Raw genomic sequence first — 20,694 nt, 5'->3', positions numbered from 1 at the left:
TTGGTTAAATTTGGAAAAATCACCCATATAAACCGATCTCCCGATTTGACTTCTGGAGCCCCTGGAAGCCGAAATTTTTGTACGATTTGGCTGAAATTGAGCATTTAGTGTTTTGTTATGACTTTTAATAACTGTGCCAAGTACAATCCGAATTGGTCTATAACCTGATATAGCTCCCATATAAACCTATCTCCCGATTTGACTTCTTGAGCCCATGGAAGCCGCAATTTTCACTCGAATTGGTCGAAATTTTGCATTTAGTGTTCTGTTATGAATTCCAATAACTGTGTCAAATGTGGTCCAAATTGGTCTTTGACCTGATATAACTCCCATATAAATCGATCTCCCGATTTGACTTCTTGAGCCCATGGAAGCCGCAATTTTCACCCGAATTGGCCGTAATTTTGCATTTAGTGTTCTGTTATGACTTCCAACAACTGTTTCAAGTACGGTCCAATTCAATCGAGTATATGATATAGCTCCCATATAAACCGATCTCCCGATTTGACTTCATGGGCCTTTACAAACCTCGACTTTTATGCGATTTGGCTGAAATTTTTCTTCTTGGGCCCTTACAAACCTCGACTTTTATCCGATTTGGCTGAAAATTTTGCGTGTAGTGTTCTGTTATGACTTTCAACAACTGTGCCAAGTACGATCCAAATCGGTCTATAACCAGATATAGCTCCCATATTTTTGAACAGAATCCATGGCGGTGGGTTCCCAAGATTTGGCCAGGACGAACTTGGCACATTTTTTTAATACCCTACAGCGCTACTGTGGTAACGCACCCAAAAGAAAGAGAGATAGACCCATTGATAAGTATACCGATCGGCTCAGAATCTCTTTTTGATTCGATTTAGCTATGTCCGTTTGTCTGTCTCTCTGTCTGACTGTCCGTCTGTCTGTCTGTCCTTGGTAATTTGTGTACAAACTACAGGTCGGAGTTTTCATCCGATCGTCTTCAAATTAGGTACATTCACTTTTTTTGGCCTAGAAACAAAGCCCACTGAAATTGGAAAAAAATCGGTTCTGATTTAGATATAGTTACCATATACATGTTCGTCCGATTTGCTGTTATAAGACAATAAAATGGTTAGTTGTTAACCGATTCCCTTGAAATTAGGAAGGAGGGATTTTCTAATGACTCTCGTTGCTACTGGTGAGTTTCATAGAAATCGCTTCAGATTTAGATATAGCTCTCATGTATTGGGTTGCCCAAAAAGTAATTGCGGATTTTTTAAAAGAAAGTAAATGCATTTTTAATAAAACTTAGAATGAACTTAAATCAAATATACTTTTTTTTATACTTTTTTTTTATAGAAGAAAGAATGCAATTACAGAGTCACAAGCTGTGAAAAAATTTGTCAACGCCGACTATATGAAAAATCCGCAATTACTTTTTGGGCAACCCAATATATATAGATCGCCCGATTTGCACTCCTAGAGCCACTGCAAGCGCATTTATTGACCAATCTTTCCAAAACTTTGTATAACGCTTTCCACGATGACTTCCACTATATCAATCGGAATCGTTTCAGATTTAGATATAGCTCCCATATATATGTTCGTCGGGTTTTGAGAAATATTACAATAAAGTGTTCATTTGTTGACCGATTCTCTAGAAAATCGGCAGGAAAGATTTTCTAATGACTCTCGACATTACTGGTGAATTTCATAGAAATCGGTTCAGATTTACATATAGCTCTCATATTTATATATATATTGCCCTATTTTCACTCCTCGAGCCACTGCAAGCGCATTTATTTACCAATCTTCCCAAAATTTTCTTCAATGCCTTCTTCGACAACTTCCACAATATCTATAAAGTTTGCTCGAAATCGAATCTGATTAAAATATAGCTCCCATGTTGATGTTCGTTCGATTTTGAGAAATATTCCGATAAAGTGCTCATTCGTTAACCGATTCTCTAGAAATTCGGCAGGAAAGATTTTCTAATGTCTATCGACATTACAGGTGAATTTCATAGAAATCGATTCAGATTTAGATATAGCTGCCATATATTTATATATCACCCGATTTTCACTTCTATGGTCACTGTAAGCGTATTTATTGACCCAAAAGCTAAGTTTGGCACAGCGCTTTACCCGATGACTAGCACAATATCTAAGAAGTTTGCAAGAAATCGATTCAGATTTAGATATAGCTCCATATATATGTTCGTCAGATTTGGACTAACATTGCAATCAAATGCTCATTGTTAACCGATTCTCTCATATTCTTATAATATTACTGTTGAATTACATAGAAATCGGTTCTGCCATACATGTATTTCACCCGATTTCTACTTTTAGGGTCACTGCAAACGCATTTTTGACCAATATTGCCAAAATTGTGCACAACACTTTCCTCGATGCCTACCACAATAACTAAGAAGTTTGGTCAAAATCGGTTCAGATTTAGATGTAGCTCCCATATTTATGTTCGTCAGGTTTTGGCTGATTGGCAATAATGTTGTCATTTGTCCACCGTAGATATTACAGTTTGAACAAAGTTGCTCGAAATTTGATAAGAATTGTTTAATAGCCCATCTGAAAACATCCGCCGAGGTAGGTGTTGGGTATTATAAAGTCGTCATCGCCCGACTTTTTTTAAGAAATTAATTCAGGCTAACCGCCAAAATGTAGGAGGCCACCGTGGCGCAGAGGTTAGCATGTCCGGCTATGACGCTGACGGCCTGGGTTCGAATCCTGGCGAGACCATCAGAAAAAAATTGTTGGCAGTGGTTTCCCCTCCTAATGCTGGCAACATTTGTGAGGTACTATGCCATGTAAAACTTCTCTCCAAAGAGGTGTCGCACTGCGGCACGCCGTTCGGACTCGGCTATAAAATGGAGGCCCTTATCATTGAGCTTGCACTTGAATGAGAGTGCACTCATTGATATGTGAGAAGTTTGGTCCTGTTCCTTAGTGGAATGTTCATTGGCAAAATTTGCTATTTTTGCCAACTTCAAAATTTTGGTTGCTTTGTATTCCAACAATGTATTATGTTTCAAAATATCACGATACAAAATTTTTATATTGTATCGGTAAAGTATTTGTAACGCAACATAATAGCAACCAAGCACCAATTTGATTATTGATGCTTAAACATTTTTCTGCTTTCGCACACACAATAGATAACAAAAGACAAAGAAAAATGGCCGGGTAACAAATTTTGGCAGGTTTTGGTAGCATTTTTAATACTAATTTCATACTTTTAAACATATTTAATGAAAATAAACAATGTATTGCATTCATATGGTAGATGTAAACAAAGCCCATAATTGCTTTGTTTCGATACTTTGCATGAGTACGTTACTTAATCACCGCAGTAGAATGGTATCCAAACTTTGCATTGATACATTATGTATCACTAGAAGTTAAATTTCTTAGAAACTTCATTAAAATCGGAAAAGTCAATCGAGTAATATGCTTAAATTTGTTTCAAAGTCCATATAAACAAAGTATTTCAACTATAAAAAATACAGATTAAATACCACTCTTAAACACTTGCACTCACATATATGGAAAATTTATGAAAAAAAAAAATAACACAAAATCCAAAAACTTTACAGACAAATTGCAACAGATGCCATCATTGGTGGCATATCGAATTATTTTTATTTTTGGTTTAATCTTTTATCCTCATGGAGATTGGTGGTGATGGTGGTGGCAATGGCAGCACTGGTGAGCGCCACAACTTGTCCAATATCAATCAATTGCAGATATTTGGTTTTTGTTCAAATTGGAAAACTAAACTCATATGGTTGCTGGATGGTGGTGTTTGTTATGGTGGCTTTGGAGAATTTCACTTCAGCAATGTTGATGGCCAACTGAAACTAAATCTATTGAACTTGGCCATCAACAGTGTGGTGTGATGGTTGCACTCAATTTATTTTGCTGTGTGTGTTGTTTATCTCCCATTTTAATTAAAACCCTCATTGCAATGCAGTGGCGTTAAATGTATTTCGTTTTGGAAAATAAAGTGAGGCGCAAACTTCAACTTCACACGAGTCAAGCAACAATGATAGTAACAATGTTTTCGTTATTCGAATTGTAAATAGTCCGACTTAATGAATGAAAAAGGCTTTAGGTAATGAAATGGATTAAGTGCTTTTGGTAGAGGGAGTTTCAATAGATTTTATTGGATTTTAAGCATTTTTTCAATAAATTGTAACATATAAAGTGTTACCAGGATGACGTTCCAAAACATTCCTTAACAAAAACATTTTTACGAATCTTATGGGTTACCCCACAAAAAGGTTTTAATAACGCAAGCTGGGCCGCCTTATATAAGTTAAATTTATAAGGGATATTTTTCTTTTCTTAAAACATCCTTCTTAACACATTGAGTGCCAAGCGGGTTTGAAGAAAACCTTCCCCGAAGGCCAAACATTTTAAAAAAAAAAAAAAAAAAAAAAAAAAAATACATTTCATAAATTTTTCACTTACTAAAACCTCCAAAAATCATTTTGGACCCATATATGCCTTTGCAAAAATATTCAGTAAAGGATTTTTATACCCTTCACCATAGGTTGGGGGTGTACTAATTTCGTCATTCTATTTGTAACATCTCGAAATATGCTTCTAAGACCCCATAAAGTTTATATATTCTTGATCGTCATGACATTTTAAGTCGATATAGCAATGTCCGTCCGTCTGGCCGTCCGTCTGTCCGTCCGTCCGTCTGTCTGTCGAAAGCACGCTAACTTTCGAAGGAGTACAGCTATGGGCTTGAAATTTTGCAAAAATACTTTCTAACTAGTGTAGGTCGATTGGGATTGTAAATGGGTCAAATCGGTCCATGTTTTAATATAGCTGCCATATAAACCTATCTTGGGTCTTGACTTCTTGAGCCTCTAGAGGGCGCAATTCTCGTTCGATTTAACTGAAATGTTGCATGAGGTATTTTATTATGACTTCCAGCAATTGAGCAGTCCATAACCTGGTAAAGCTGCCTTAAAAACCGAACTTGGGCCTTGACTTCTTGAGCCTCTAGAGCGCGCAATTCTTATACGATTTGGCTGAAATTTTGCATGAGGTGTTTTATTGTGACTTCCAACAACTGTGCTTAATATGGCGCAAATCGGTACATAACCTGATATAGCTGCCATATAAACTGATTTTGGGTCTTGACTTCTTCAACCTCATGAGGGCGCAGTTCTAGTCCGATTTGACTGAAATTTTGCATGAGGAGTTTTAGTATCACTTCCAAAAATTGCGCTAAGTATGGTTCAAATCAGTCCATATTTTGATATAGCTGCCATATAAACCGATCTTGGGTCTTTACTTCTTGAGCCTCTAGAGGGCGCAATTCTCGTCCGATTTGACTGAATTCTTGCACGTAATGTTTTGGTATCACTTCCAACAGCTGTGTTAAATATGAAATAAATCGGTTCATAATCTGGTATAGCTGTCATATAAACCGATCTTGGATCTTGACTTCTTGAGCCGCTAGAGGGCGCAATTCTCAACCGATTTGGTTGAAATTTTGCATGAGGTGTTTTGTTGTGACTCTCAAGAACTGTGCTTAGTTTGTCGCAAATCGGTACATAACCTGATATAGCTGCCATATAAACCGATCTTGGGCCTTGATTTATTCAGCTTTTAGGGGGCGCTAACTTATTCGATTTGGATGAAATTTTGCACTGCCATATAAACCGATCTTGTATCTTGACTTCTTCAGCCGCTAGAGGGCGCAATTTTAAACCGTTTTGGCTGAAATTTAGCATGAGGCGTTTTGTTATGACTTTCAAGAACTGTGATTAGTATGGCACAAATCGGTACATAACCTGATATAGCTGCCATATAAACCAATCTGGGATCTTGACTTCTTGAGCCGCTAGAAGGCGTAATTCTCATGCGATTTGGCAGAAATTTTGTACAACGGCTTCTCCCATAACCTTCAACATACTTGTCCAATATAGTCTGAATCGATCTATAGCTTGATACAACTCCCATATAAACCGATCTTCCGAGTTTGCTTCTTGAACCCCTACAAGGCGCAAATTCGTATCCGAATGAACTGAAATATTACACCGATGACTTCTACAATGTTCAGCATTCATTTATGGTCCGTATCGGACTATAACTTGATATAGCTCCAATAGCATAACAGTTCTTATTCAATATTCTTGGTTTGCCTAAAAAGAGATTCCGCGCATAGAACTCGACAAATGCGAGCCATGGTGTAGGGTATATAAGATTCGGCCCGAACTAAGCACGCTCTTACTTGTTCACTTACTAAAACCTCCAAAAATCATTCTACACCCATGTATGCCTTTGCAAAAACATTCAGTAAAAGATTTTTTTTATTGGAAGATCGCAACAAATTTCACTCAGTGTCCGTCTGTCTGTCACTAGATGACGTACGGAAACGTACGACTTGGCACTCAATATGTTAAATAACCCCATTCTTTACTAAGCTTTGGCAATCTTTATTAAGAGTTCCCTTTTTTGTTTTCTTGTACTTAACATATTTTATGTATTTAGCGACTCTTGCCAACATATGAATCACTGAGGCTTTTTCTTTAAGCCCATTTGCATTAATAGTTTACTTATTATGTTATATGGCCATTGCATGAATGCTTTTTATCTATTTGGCTTAGGCCTACTCAAAGAGCCATAACAAATACCATGAGATCCAGTTATAAACTAACAAATAAAAATGTTTTTTTTCCAGGGACTTAATTACTATGGTTATGAAATTTCAATGAGGTTTTACGTGCTCTTAGCCACAATATGCATTATGAGCTCTTAGCCACAATATGCATTATGAGCAATTTAAAATTGAATTAAATAAAAATTGCAATGAAATTGGAAACACTGTACTACAAGAAAACCATAGGCGATGGTATTTTAATACCGTAAGAAAGTTAATGGAAGACTTAATACAGCCAGCTTAAAAAATATTGACCTACAGAGATGAATCAGTAGAGCAATACCAGCAGGTGGGTTTTGCCCATGAACATTCCATCAAAGATCAGGGGCAAACTCCTCACATATCAATGAGCGCTGTTCGATTCAAGCATAAGCTCAATGAGAAGAGGCCTCCTTTTTATAGCCAACTCCGAACGGCTTTGGGGAGACATTTCTACATGCCATAGTAGCTCACAGATATCGCCAGTATAGGGAGGACATAGCCTCCGCTAAAAAAAAAAATTGATTTTGTCAGAAAAATCTACCCCCAGGGGATCAGCGTTATAGGCGGACATTGCTACTCCAAGCAGGTGTATTGTCCATAATATTGTCTCTACCTGTGCTGTGAAGTCAGGGTCCTCGAGCCGGAATGGGAGTCCGGTTGGGAGTCAATGCAAGTTTTCTCATACCAGCCATGCAAACCTGTTCTCTGAAAGAAATCTGGAAGAATGGCTAATCTATGCCACATAGCTGCACTGAGGACTACTCCCTATTATGCACTGAATTGAATGCTATTCTTAATGCCTCTTTAGTTAGGTTAAAAGCTATTGCTTGAGTTAAGCGGTGGCTATTGATACTAACATTTTTGTTTTCAACAGGAAATAAAGGGTGATTTTTTAGCTATTATCTTTTTGGCAACACTAGTTTAAACAGCTCACGCTCGTTCTTCTGGTGTCTCACTGTAAAACATCTTCAGTTTGGTCTATTTTTTAGGTATGGATCGTCTTACAAACGAACGACGCTTGCTAATCATTGAATTTTATTATCAAAATGCGTGCTCTGTTAAGAAAGGTCATCGCGCGCTTCTTCCATTGAGCGACGAAGCTCAGTTTTAGCTCAATGGGTACGTTAGTGAGTAGAATTGTCGATTTTGGAGTGAAGATCATATAGAAGCATTGCAAGAGCTACCAATGCATCCTAAAAAAGTCACAGTTTGGTGAGGTTTAGGGGCTGGTGGCATCATTGGTCTGTACTTCTGCAAAGATGATGCGAATCGTATCGTTGCTGTGAATGGTGAGCGCTATGATGAGCTGATATCAAATTTTTTTTTGCCCAAAATGCAAGAGCTTGATTTTCAGGACATGGGGTTTCAACAAGATGGTGCCTCATGCCACACTGCACGCGTAACAATGGACTTATTAGGAGGCGAGTTCGGTGAACATTTTATTTCAAGTTCGGGATCGGTCAATTGTTCCCCTAGATTGGGCTCATGTCTATGCAAACAAGCCGGCTTCAATTGACGCATTGGAAGACATCATTGAAGCATTTATTCGTGAGATACCGGCCGAAATATTGGATAGAGTATGCCAAATTTGGACTGAACGAATGGACCATTTGAGGCGCAGTCACGGTCAACATTTGCATAAAATAATCTTCAAATATTAAATTAACAACAAAGATCGCTATGAGAATCAGGGAGTCAGGTATTTGGCGATCTTCGAACTTAGGCTATTCTTCTGTTCCAAAAGGGGATGGTGTAGACGAATGGCGGCATGCTAAATGCGGTGAAACCAGAGGAGACCTTCCTTGTTGATGGGTTGGAAGTCGTTTTCCCCAAAAAGGATCTCTGAGTTTGGGGCATTCCACCCTTCCTGGGACCCTCTGTATACACGGATGAGTCTAAACTGGATGGGGGCACTGGAACAAGAGCCCTCATTGAATTCCTTGGAATCAGGGAATCTTATATTCTCCTGGACGGGTGCAGAGTCTTTCAGGAGGAGATTTTCGTTGTCCTGAAGGCACTAGAGACGATGCTGATGCGGGAGCGGCGGTCATATTAGACTGTCACAATATCCGTGGACAGCCAGGCGGCATTGAAGGCTCTGGCGGCAGGCCGTGTGAGATCGAAACTGGTTAGAAGATGCAAAAAGCTTCTTCGAATCATATGGGAAAGGGTGTCAGGATCTGCTGGGTCGCAAGCCATCAAGGTGTGGTAGGGAACGAAGTGGCCGACGAACTGGCCGGGAATGGATAACTGATTGTCGCAGATCGTGCTATGGAATCAGTGAGCCCTTTACTGTAAGAGATTTTTGATAGAGCGGACGCCTTCGCGAATCAGGCGTAAGAGAGTGTTGTAGGTTGTTGGGTGTCAAAGACACTCATCCTGATGCTGAGAAAGCATGATTTAGGACTGCTAATAGGAGTCCTGACTGGTCATTGTAACATCGTGTGATGAAGACGTAGAGTTGGAGACGGTCGATAACCTTTTATGTCACTGCCCCGTAATTGCAAGGATAAGACACAGAATAATGGGTGAACACCTGTTTCTGTGCCTAGATTCCCTGCATGCTCTTAGCCCTCTTGTCATTTGGGAGTTCTGTAGAGGCCAGAATTGGCTGACTGGATTATACTCTCGACTGTGGGAGTAGTTTCTTCTTGTATTATGTGTTAATTTCGTTTTTATACCCTCCACCATAGGATGAGGGTATACTAATTTCGTCATTCTGTTTGTAACTCCTCGAAATATTCGTCTGAGAGCCCGTAAAGTATATATACTCTTGATCGTCATGCCATTCTAAGTCGATCTAGCGATGTCCGTCCGTCTGTCTGTCGGAAGCACGCTAACTTACTAGGGAGTAAAGCTAGTGGCTTGAAATTTTGCACAAATATTTCTTATTAGTGTATGTCGGTTGGGATTGTAAATGGGCCATATCGGTCCATTTTTTGATATAGCTGCCATATAAACCCATCTTGGGTCTTGACTTCTTGAGGTCCATGCTTTGATATAGCTGCGATATTAACCGATCTCGGGTCTTGACTTCTTGTGCCTCTAGAGAGCGCAATTCCTATCCGATTTGACTGAAATTTTGCAATAGCTGCCATTTAAACCGATCTTGGATCTTGACTTCTTGAGCCTCTAGAGAGCACAATTCCTATCCGATTTGACTGAAATTTTGCACGTAGTGTTTTGGTATCACAGCCAATAACTGTGTTAAGTAAGATTCAAATCGGTTCATAATCTGGTATAGCTGTCATATAGACCGATGTTGGATCTTTACTTCTTGAGCCAATAGAGCGCGCAATTCTCATTCGATTTGGCTGAAATTTTGCATGAAGTGTTTTGTTATGACTTCCAATAACTGTGCTTAGTATGGCGCAAATCGGTACATAACCTGATATAGCTGCCATATAAACCGATCTGGGTCCTTGACTTCCTGAGCCTCTAGAGAGCGTAATTCTCATCCGATTTGGCACAAATTTTGTACAATGGCTTCTCCCATTACCTTCCATATACGTGTCTAATATGGTCTGAATCGATCAATAGCTTGACACAGCTCCCATATAAACCGATCTCCTGATTTTGCTTCTTGAGCCCCTACAAGGCGCAATTCTTATCCGAATGAACTGAAATATTGCACAATGACTTCTACAATGTTCAGCATTCATTTATGGTCCGAATCGGACTATAACTTGATATAGCTCTAATATCATAACAGTTCTTATTCAATATTCTTTGTTTGCCTAAAAAGAGATACCGCGCATAGAACTCGACAAATGCGATCCATGATGGAGGGTATATATGATTCGGCCCGGTCGAACTTAGCACGCTCTTACTTGATTTTCCTTCTTCTTTTTCACCTACTCTCTTCAATACAAGAACCATTCCCTCAATTTCGTGAGGGAATGGTTCTTTGTAAAATGCCTGAACCAATGTGACTTCTATTCATCTATCACATCAAATAAAAATTTCTTTGCTTAGTTTCCATAGACCAAACGCATATTTGATGAATTTTTTCAATATGTACCCACGAAATTTAAATTTGTCACATATGAGCCTAATCTCATTTGTTATACCATGAAGAAATCTTGTAAATGGGTTTCTCACGGATTTGACTTCATTTGAATTGCGCCTTAAAAAATGTAAAAAAAATCTTTTCAATTAGGTGTCATTAGCAAAACTTTCTGTTTAACATTCTTAAGGGATGTTACCGCCCACAGGGAGATGGACAGACAGACAAATGGTAAAGGGCACTCGATCAGTTTTTGTATAACCCCCCCCAAAAACATTTCACTACTGTTTACTGAAGCAAAATTGTGTGTTTTATGGTTTTCCATTTAACTTACAAATACTTAAAGTTGGCTGTTAAATGGAGATAAAGCGAAAACTCACAACCACAAAAGCGTGCACTTGAATTGTTTGTAATTGTAATGAAATCAGGCAAAACTGATGCTGCGGCGATATATGTGTGAAGTAGCTGAGAGATCTTTTGACGCTGTCACGTACAAAACACTGTTTTAAGATTTCATATGGCAGCTTGAGTAACTAAACACACACACACACACACTCAAACAAAGACGAAAGTAGCTGCTCGTGTGTGTGTCTTGAAGGCGTTGTGAAACAAAATACCCCCCTTAACTATCAACGGCACAAGGCCAAATGCGATGTATAACAACAACAAGAACAACACCATCAACACAACACGTAATCAAACTTAAGTTGGTTTAAACGAAAATGATGGTAAAAATGAAAGTAAAAGTTTTTTGTTTTGTTTTGTTTGTTTTTTTTTTTATACAAATGCATGAGATTTGGTATACCAATATTCACTCCTCAAAAACAAATCAAAGAAGAGAAGCGTTAACAAAGAGCCGCACTCAAAGCCAAGAAGTACGGACAGATGGACAGACAGTTCGATTTATTGAAATGTTTTCGATAATCTTTTTCTATTTTTCTTAGGCCGCATAGACAAATTTCAGCAACCACTCAATCATTGGGTCCATGAATTCGTTTGGTGGGATGCTTGGGTGCCTTGACAAATGTATGCCTCTATTTGTCAGTATTTTAGGAGAGCTTTTGTTAAAGGCGTAATTGAGGTTTTTCTTTTTCATGAATGAGAAGCAAATCCTGTTAATAGAATTAAAAGCCCACATCATGACGTGTGCATTTGTGGGTGAGTGGGTAAAAGCAAGAGCAAATAAAAATAGATGGGAAAGCTATAATGGCTTTGTGAGAAGAAGAAGAGAAAATTAAAGAAAAACATGCTAAATACACTGGGAAAATAGTGTAAAAAAATAATAGGCTAACAGTTAGATATGACCATGAAAAGTCAACCAAAAGCTAGGAGCTGTGTTAAGGGCAAAGGAAATAGCTTATAAAATCTTAAATACGCTGAAAAAAATTGCATGTTTTTGGAAAAGCTTATATTCAACGACGGTTACCCCTTCTTAATGCTGTTGATACTTGTGGGGTGTATACCTTAAGTTATACAGTCATGCAAACTTTTCTACTAAGTTGTGTCGCTCTATGGCAAGCCGCCCAGACACTGCTATAAAAAGAGGGTCCCTTATTAGAAAGCAGAATTATTCCCGCTGTTCCTTAAAGGAAAGTTCATGGGAGATTTTACTTTTGCTGAGCAGCTTAAGGGTAATCCGATTTTGTTATACCTTCAACCATAGAATGGGGTATACTTATATCGCCAATTAGTTTGTAAATCATCGAAATAAGGATCTGAGACCCCACAAAGTAAAATATTTTTGATAGTCTTCACATTCAAAGTCTATTTAGCTATGTCCGTCCGTCTGTGGAAAGCTCGTTTACTTTCAAAGTAGTAAAGCTAGGCGCTTGAAATTTTGAATTCGAAAAATTCGTATTAGTGCAGGAAGTTGGGAAATCGGTCAATGTTTTGATGTAGTTGCTATAAAAACAGATCTCCAGGTTTGATTTCTTGAACCTATGGAGGGCGCAATTGTTACCCGATTTGGCTGAAATTTGGCTGATCCAAATTTATTCATAATAAGTTATAGCTGCCTATATCTATTTTCATATTTAACTTCTTCAGCCTCTAGAGGGCGTAACTTTCATCCAATTAGGCTGAAATTTTGCATGTGGTGTTTTGCTGTGACTTTCAACTACCACGTTAAAGTCGAAATCAAATGTTAACCTGATGAAGCTTCCATATAAACAGCCTCTGAAGGGCGCAATTGTTATCCGATTTGGCGGAAATTTAGTGCGAGGTGTTTCGTCATGGCGGTCAACAATGGTTCTACTTACGATCTAACTCGGTCAATAGCCTGATATTGCTGCCATATAAATGTTCCGATTTGAATTCTTGAGCCTATAGAGGGCGCTGTTCTATTCCATTTTGGCTGAAATTCTGAACAACAATTTTTCTTATGACGTTCAACATACGTATCAAGTATGGTCGAAATCGATCCATAACCTGATATAGCCCCCATATAAACCCATCTCCCGATTTTACTTTTTTAGTCTCTATAGGACGCAATGATTTCTAACATCCCTAACAAGTATGGCCCGGATAGGTCCATAACATAATATATTGGGTTGCCCAAAAAGTAACTGCGGATTTTTCATATAGTCGGCGTTGACAAATTTTTTCACAGCTTGTGACTCTGTAATTGCATTCTTTCTTCTGTCAGTTATCAGCTGTTACTTTTAGCTTGCTTTAGAAAAAAAGTGTTAAAAAAGTATATTTGATTAAAGTTCATTCTAAGTTTTATTAAAAATGCATTTACATTCTTTTAAAAAATCCCCAATTACTTTTTGGGCAACCCAATAGCTCCAATTGCATTGCAATTCATAACCATGGTCCTTTTTTCCTGTAAACAGATACTGCGTAAAGAACTTGACAAATACGATCCATGGTGAAGGGTTTATACGCAGAAAAAAGGTCACACATTTTTCAATCAAAAATTTAATTAAAAAAAATAAAATCGTTCTCAATTAAAAAAGTAATTGATTCGACATTAAACCAGTGTTGTCAAAAATGTAAGATTAAACCAGTGTTGTCGAAAAGAGAAAAGCTAAAAAATCACCCTTAATTTTAGAAATTAGCCGAAATGCTAAAAAATTTCAATCATTTTTAAACTGGGTCAATTAAAAAATTAATTAAAAATTTTTAAATTTCCAATTATTTTTTTGATTGGATCAATAAACAAAATAATTGGAATTTTTAAATATTTTCAATTAAATTTGTAATGTTTTTAATTGAAGTCATTTTCAATGACTCCTTTCAAAAAATGTGATTGGAAGGGGTGAGTGAAAACATTTTCGTGATTGCAACAGTTTCAATTAAAAAATTAATTCAATCATTTAATATAGTGATTGAAATGGATTGTTATTTCCTTCTGTATAAGATTCGGCACCGAATTCCGAACTTAGCACGTTTTTATTGGTTAAAATTAAATATAGTTCTATACCACGTGCTTCACACACTTCATGTATGGAACGTAAATGTCAAAAACTTGGCATACACTTTAATTCAACTTAAAAACTTGTATACACTACCTAAATAAATAGATCAACAGATTTGACTTATTAAGAGCCTAGATAAAGACATTTTTATTCGATTTATTTAAGTGAAATTTTTCAGGTGAATCCCCTTTATGTCATCCACTATATATTCTATTCTTTAAATTTTTCTCGGTGTGACACCATTTTTTTTTTATTTTCTATTCTGGGGAAAATATAAACGTGTTCGTTTGTAAAGGGTTATAACCTCATGTTTAATACTAAGGAATTTCATTAACATTCAATGGTACGGAAATCTAGGAACACTAGTTTACGGCCATTATTTTGAGGGTATAAACAATACCATTTTGTTTTATCGTATTGTAAGGTGATTTTATATTGGGAGTAGACTTTTATGCCGCTGATACGCAAAAGCATGGCCTACATGATCGTTTTTCATCCTTTCTATTGGAAGTGCTAATATAAATCCGGAATTCAAACAATGTTTTAAGTTTTATTGAAATTAGTTGAAAAACTAGCCCTTTGGAATCTGGATATCAGAATGAGAGCCAACCAAAACTAAACATATATGTATGTAGATCGTTGTCACTCCAACGATTACGAGAATGGAATTAAAACAATCTTGGTTTGCTCCTAAAGACAGTAACAGTTTGGTATTAAAATCAATACCTGTTTGGTAATAAATCCAATACCAAACCGTATACATACCAGCCGGTATTGTTTTGATACCATATGGGGTTGCTTTGCAATCAATACCGTATGGTATTGAAATAAGCACGTTTGGTATCAATTATTTTCATAAGAGTACCTTAAATTGGGAAATTAAATCGAGTTCAATATAGGAGCTATATTGAAAAGTGGTTTTATGTGAACCATATATGGATATTTCAACTGCCCATTAACATTTTCAATGAAATCATATGAAAAATAAGCTCCATATGCAAATGTAATTTGCCCATGAACATTCCATTAAGGAACTGGGGCAAACTTCTCACAAATCAATAAGTGATATCCAATTCAATTTTATGTTTACAGATAAAAGACCTCCTTTTTATAGCCGAGTCCGAATGGCGTGCCGCAGAGCGACACCTCTTTGGGGAGAAATTTTTATATGACAAGGTACCTCACAAATTTGGGAGGGGATAACCCCCGCTGAAAAATTTTATGATTCGAACCCAGGCGTTCAGCGTCATAGGCGGACTTGCTAACCTCTGCTCTACGGTGGCCTACAATACACCCATATATCCTTAAGAATAATCAATGGTGTATAATGGGCCTTAGACCCTTGACCGGCAGATCGGTCTATATGGCAGCCATATCTAAATATACTCCGATCTGAACCATATTTGAGTTGGATATCGGGAGGCCTAAAACTACTCACTGTTGCAAATTTCAGCATAATCAGGTAATGAACAAAGCTTTTATGGGCTTTAGACCCTTTATCGGCAGATCGGTCTTTATGGCAGCTATATCCAAATAGAGTGCGATCTGAACCATATTTAGGTCGGATGTAGGGATGCTTAAAATAACGCACTGTTTCAACTTTAAGGGCAATCAGGTAATAAATAAACCTTTTATGGGCTTCAGACACTTTATTGGCAGATCGGTCTATACAGCAATCGATTTGGCCCGTTCTAGAACTTAACCTGCGTGCTCCAAAAAAACGTATCTGTGTCAAATTTCTGCTCATTAACTCAATTTTTAAGACTGTAGAGTAATTACAACACACAGATGGACACACGGGCATCGTTAAATCGTCTTAGAATTTTACGACGATCAGAAATATATATATACTTTGTAGGGTCGGAAATTTGTGTTGCAAACGGAATGACTTAATGAATATACCCCATATCCTATGGTGGTGGGTATTAAATTTGCAACACGGGCATCGTTAAATCGTCTTAGAATTTTACGACGATCAGAAATATATATACTTTGTAGGGTCGGAAATTTGTGTTGCAAACGGAATGACTTAATGAATATACCCCATATCCTATGGTGGTGGGTATTAAATTTGCAAACAACTTTTTTCTTGTACCGAAGTTATGGGCGCAATATCTTCCTATAATGATTCGATCAGCTATTAGAAAAAGGAAGATATAATTCACCTAAGTAGATCTGCCAATAAATGGAGAAAAATTAAATGGAGTTTAATTTGTAGTGTGTATATGGGACGCGGATGGGTGTCCATATGCGCGAATCAAATTACCTAAGCCAGACAATGGTCATGACCAAGGCCAGACAATTGTCTCACACATATACACACTACAAATTTAATTTACTGAACTAGATAATTTACTAGATCGTTAAGTAAGTGCACTAGTTCGCTAAGTTAGTTCACTGATTCGTTAAGTTAGTTCACTAGTTCGTTAAGTAAGTTCATTGGTTCGTTAAGTTAGTTCTCTAGTTCGTTCAGTTAGGTTTTTAGTAAGTTTTGTTAGTTTGCTAGTTCGTTAAGTTAGTTCAATAGTTCGTTAAGTTAGTTCACTGGTTCGTTAAACTAGTTCACTAGCTCGTTAAGTAAGTTCATTGGTTCGTTAAGTTAGTTCTCTAGTTCGTTCATTTAGGTTTTTAATAAGTGTTGTTAGTTCACTAGTTCGTTAAGTTAGTTCGATGGTTCGTTAAGTTAGTTCACTGTTTCGTTAAGTTAGTTCACTAGTTCGTTAAGTTAGTTCATTGGTTCGTTAAGTTAGTTCACTAGCTCGATCAGTTAGGTCTCTAGCAAGTTTTGTTGGTTCACTAGTTCGTTAAGTTAGTTCACCAGTTTGTTTATTTAGTTCACTAGTTTGTGTAGTTAGTTCTCTAGTTCGTTCAAACCAAAAGTTTGTAGGCTAATTTTTCTACGAACATTCCAAAGGGCGGTCAAAATTCTCACATACCAATGAGTTTTGTTCGATTCAAGTTTGAGCTCATTGATAACGGATCTCCTTTTTATAGCCAATTTATTTGGGTTGCTATCATCACCGAGAAATCTGAATACAATCGGTTCCTGCCATCTTACTTGAGCTGGAATGTGCCAATTTTTGTGTTTGTTTTTCTTCTTATTCATCGTTAGTTGTTTTATTTACTTTCGAAAACCAAGTAAATTTGCAGGCTAGTGTTATCCTTAAATTTCCCATTTTCATCATGTACACATAACAATGGCTTCCTAGCATTATTGCGTCGTCTTAAGTGCTAAGATACAAACGTCTACACATTTGCTGGCATTTGCAATATCCAAACATGTTCAAATAACATGCGATAACACAAAAAATGGCATAGAATTAATTTTGAGTATTCCAAAGCCTTTTTGGCAATAATCCGGAATTGCAAACATTTACATGTATGTGCTGTCAAAGAGGCAACTTCAGTTTGGTGAAGTAATGACTTTGCATTGGAAATGGTCAATAAAGAGCAAAAAAAAATCTTAATCACAAATGGAAATGTGATTTCAGATAGCCACTCAAAGGAAAATGAATTAAGTCACAAACAAGAAATCAAAGAAGTAAAGTGAATAGCCAACTAATTAAATATGGCTATTAATAATCCTTTGACAGTTATTAACTACTTGCACTTTCATATCTATTAAAGAGAATTATGATGTCAATGGTTGTCCTATACAAAAGGGAAATAAAAACTAAATAGTCATAGCATAGTTGGGCGCATAGAAGTTTAATAGTGGCAAGGATGGCCCTTTGGAGATATATTGCTCATTGAGTTTAATTAACACGCTCTTTAAATGTCCTTTTTTTGCACTCTATGCTTTGTTTAAACTGTTCGATTTTCTCTTTGAGCAATTTTTGTGGGTGTGTTTTCGTTTATTTTTTTTTTCTTCAGAAGTAAGCACTAAGTTTTTTTCATGTTTAAATTCCTATGGTAATGGACCAAAATTAAATTAAATATTCTGTCTAAGTTCCAATGAAACTTTTCTAATTACACCTTGTCTTAATTAAATATTATGTAATTATAGTATGCATGAAATTAAGTCATGGATAATTATGACGATTTTTAATTAGCAGCGTTCATTTTGCAAAATTAAAATGAACCCCTCGACTATAACAAAGGCTGCTATTATTATTAAAATGATATTATTGTAATTAGGGATTCATTGAAGAAAATAACTCAATTTTACAAATGTAAACGAATGAGTTGATGCTAATAGGTAATGAGATAATTATTGTAATTGTCAATTTGGTTTAATGAAAAAATAACATGAGGGGAAGTGAGGATGTAGGCCATGTATATCTACGGAAATCACTTGATAGAGAAATTTTCCATATTCAGCAGCTTAAACAACCAAAAGGATGACCGTATTTCACCTACCCATTAAAGTTAAGTAGGGCCGAGATGTAATGTAGGATCAGAAAAGGATTTTTCGATGTGTTGCAAACGGAATGACAAAATTAATGTTCACCTTGGCTTGTGGCGGTGGTAAAAAAGAAAATAAAAATCTACAAATTTGTTTGGTTTGAGTTGCATGCGAGATTTGGAATTGCGCCTGAATGTATGCACCAAATTTGTTACACCCTTAGTGTATATTCCCAGTGGCTGTAAGCATAAGTGACAATAAAACGTTTGCACATGCGTAGTGTTAAAATTAGTTATAAGAGGTCGCATTTCGTTTAACAAATGTTCAAAAACCAATGTTTAAACAAACTGAAATCTTGTCTCTAGAAAAATTGGTATTGAAATTCTTTTAGTAAAAATTTTTATTGAAATCTTTTTTACAACCATGACAGTAGTTTAATTTGCATAGATAAAAAATCTGCGCTACACAAAATTTATTGGCAATACTGAAAATTGCAATAATTTTTTTTTTTTTGAAAAAATTCTTTTCGAAAAAAGTACTTTTGACTTGAACCATAAAAAATTATTTTGACTCGAGCTAATGATCGGAGATTTTTGCAGTGTAAAAGGAAAGCCAGACTTTTCAACCATTTGAGGTGTGAAGGCTTCAAGGGCCATTCATTGTGGTAGGCTGTACGTAAATCGAATAATCCGTAACGTGTCTACGATGTAAGCTCGTCACTGGCACAAGTTGGACACCTTTTACACTAGCTGTTGTTTTCCAACGCATGTGTTTTTTTATACCCATCACCATAGGATAGGAGGTTTATCATTTAGTCATTCCGTTTGCAACGTATCGAAGATTTCCGACCCTATAAAGTATTTATATTTGGGGTCCTCGTCTGTCCCTCCGTCTGTTGTAATCACTCTACAGCCTCCAAAAATTGAGATATTGAACTGAAATTTGGCACCGATACGGCTTTTTGCTGCACTAAGAGTAAATTCTTGAACTGGCCAAATCGGACTATATTTATATATAACTGCCATATAGACCGAAGTGCCGGTTAAAAGTCTGGAACCCATAAAACCTGCATTTATTACCCGATTTCGCTGAAATTTTAAACTGCGAGTTATTTTAAGCCTCCCGACATCCGACCCATATATGGTTCAGATTGGACTATATTTAGATGTAGCTGCCATATAGACCGATCTCCCAATAAGGGGTCTGAAGCCCATAAATGCTTATTTTTTTATCCGATTTTCCTGAAATTCGAAACAGTTAGTAGTTTAACGCCTCCCGACATCTGACCCAAATATGGTTCAGATCGGACTATATATGGATATAGCTGCCATACAGACCGATCTACCGATAAAGGGTCTGCTGCTTTTATTACCCGATTTCGCTGAAATTTGAAACAGTGAATTGTTTTAAGCCTTCCAACATGCGACCCAAATATGGTTCAGATCGGACTATATTTAGATATAGGGTCTGAACCCATAAACGCTTTACTTATTACCCGATCTCGGTGAAAATTGAATCGGTGAGTTGGTTTACGCCTCCCACTATCTGACCAAAATATGGTTAAGATCGAACAATATTTAGACATAGCTGTTATATAGACCGATATGCCGATAAAGGGTCTGAAGCCCATAACAGTTTTATTTAACACCCGATTTCGTTGTGACAAATTACACTTCTGGAGTAGTACCATGATTTTGTGTATCTTTAGGAAGTTGTATTGAAGGCTTCGAACGCTAAGACAACGGCAATGGTTCTCGCTGTTCTTGCGTGTGCCCAGGTTCGAATCCTGGCCGGGCTCTGCCGAATTTTTCATTTTTCAAGCTTTTGGCCTGTTAGGGCGAGATCATTAAATTTTACAATTTTTGTTTTCCGTTATCTTAGCGTTCGAAGCCATCAATACAACTTCCAATAGATGCACAAAATCATGTGTTGTACGGAAGAAGTGTAATTTGTCACAGAAAGAAGGTCTGTCATTACACAAAAATACATGCATTAGGAAAAGTACAGCTAATAGATAAGGTTGTCGATTGTGGTTAAACTGGTAATTGTATCATAGAAGCGTTTTCACTATTAATACGATTCAAATACAACATACCAACACACGGCCCTTGAAGCCATTACACCTAATAGAAGACTTTTAAACTAGTCTTCTAACCAAAGACGAAACGCGTCCCATAGTGGTTGGTGTGTGTTGCTATCTTTGGCTTTCCTTTTCCATTCGCATCTCCTATCTTTGAGTTCGTCTCGAAAAAGAAACAGACAAAATTTGAAAAAATGTT

At 37.0% G+C, this 20,694-nt stretch overlaps 1 protein-coding gene across 3 annotated transcripts in view; it reads right to left on the bottom strand.

The window, feature by feature from the left end:
• Window positions 1-20,694, bottom strand: part of LOC106085876 (uncharacterized) — a 37,608-nt gene that overhangs the window by 7,007 nt on the left and 9,907 nt on the right. Inside the window, exon 1 of one of the 3 annotated variants that reach the window (XM_013250319.2) lies at window positions 3,762-3,878. The exons of 1 other annotated variant lie outside the window; for it this stretch is intronic. In XM_013250319.2, coding sequence (XP_013105773.1) covers window positions 3,762-3,765 — 4 coding nt within the window. In that variant the 5' untranslated portion in view covers window positions 3,766-3,878. Of the gene's footprint in view, window positions 1-3,522; window positions 3,879-20,694 lie in introns of those variants that run through there. One more of the 3 variants, XM_013250321.2, reaches the window with a different exon arrangement.

This window comes from Stomoxys calcitrans, chromosome 2, assembly GCF_963082655.1.
Source record: "Stomoxys calcitrans chromosome 2, idStoCalc2.1, whole genome shotgun sequence".
NCBI classification, from domain to species: domain Eukaryota; kingdom Metazoa; phylum Arthropoda; class Insecta; order Diptera; family Muscidae; genus Stomoxys; species Stomoxys calcitrans.
This window is presented reverse-complemented; position numbering and strand designations above follow the sequence as displayed.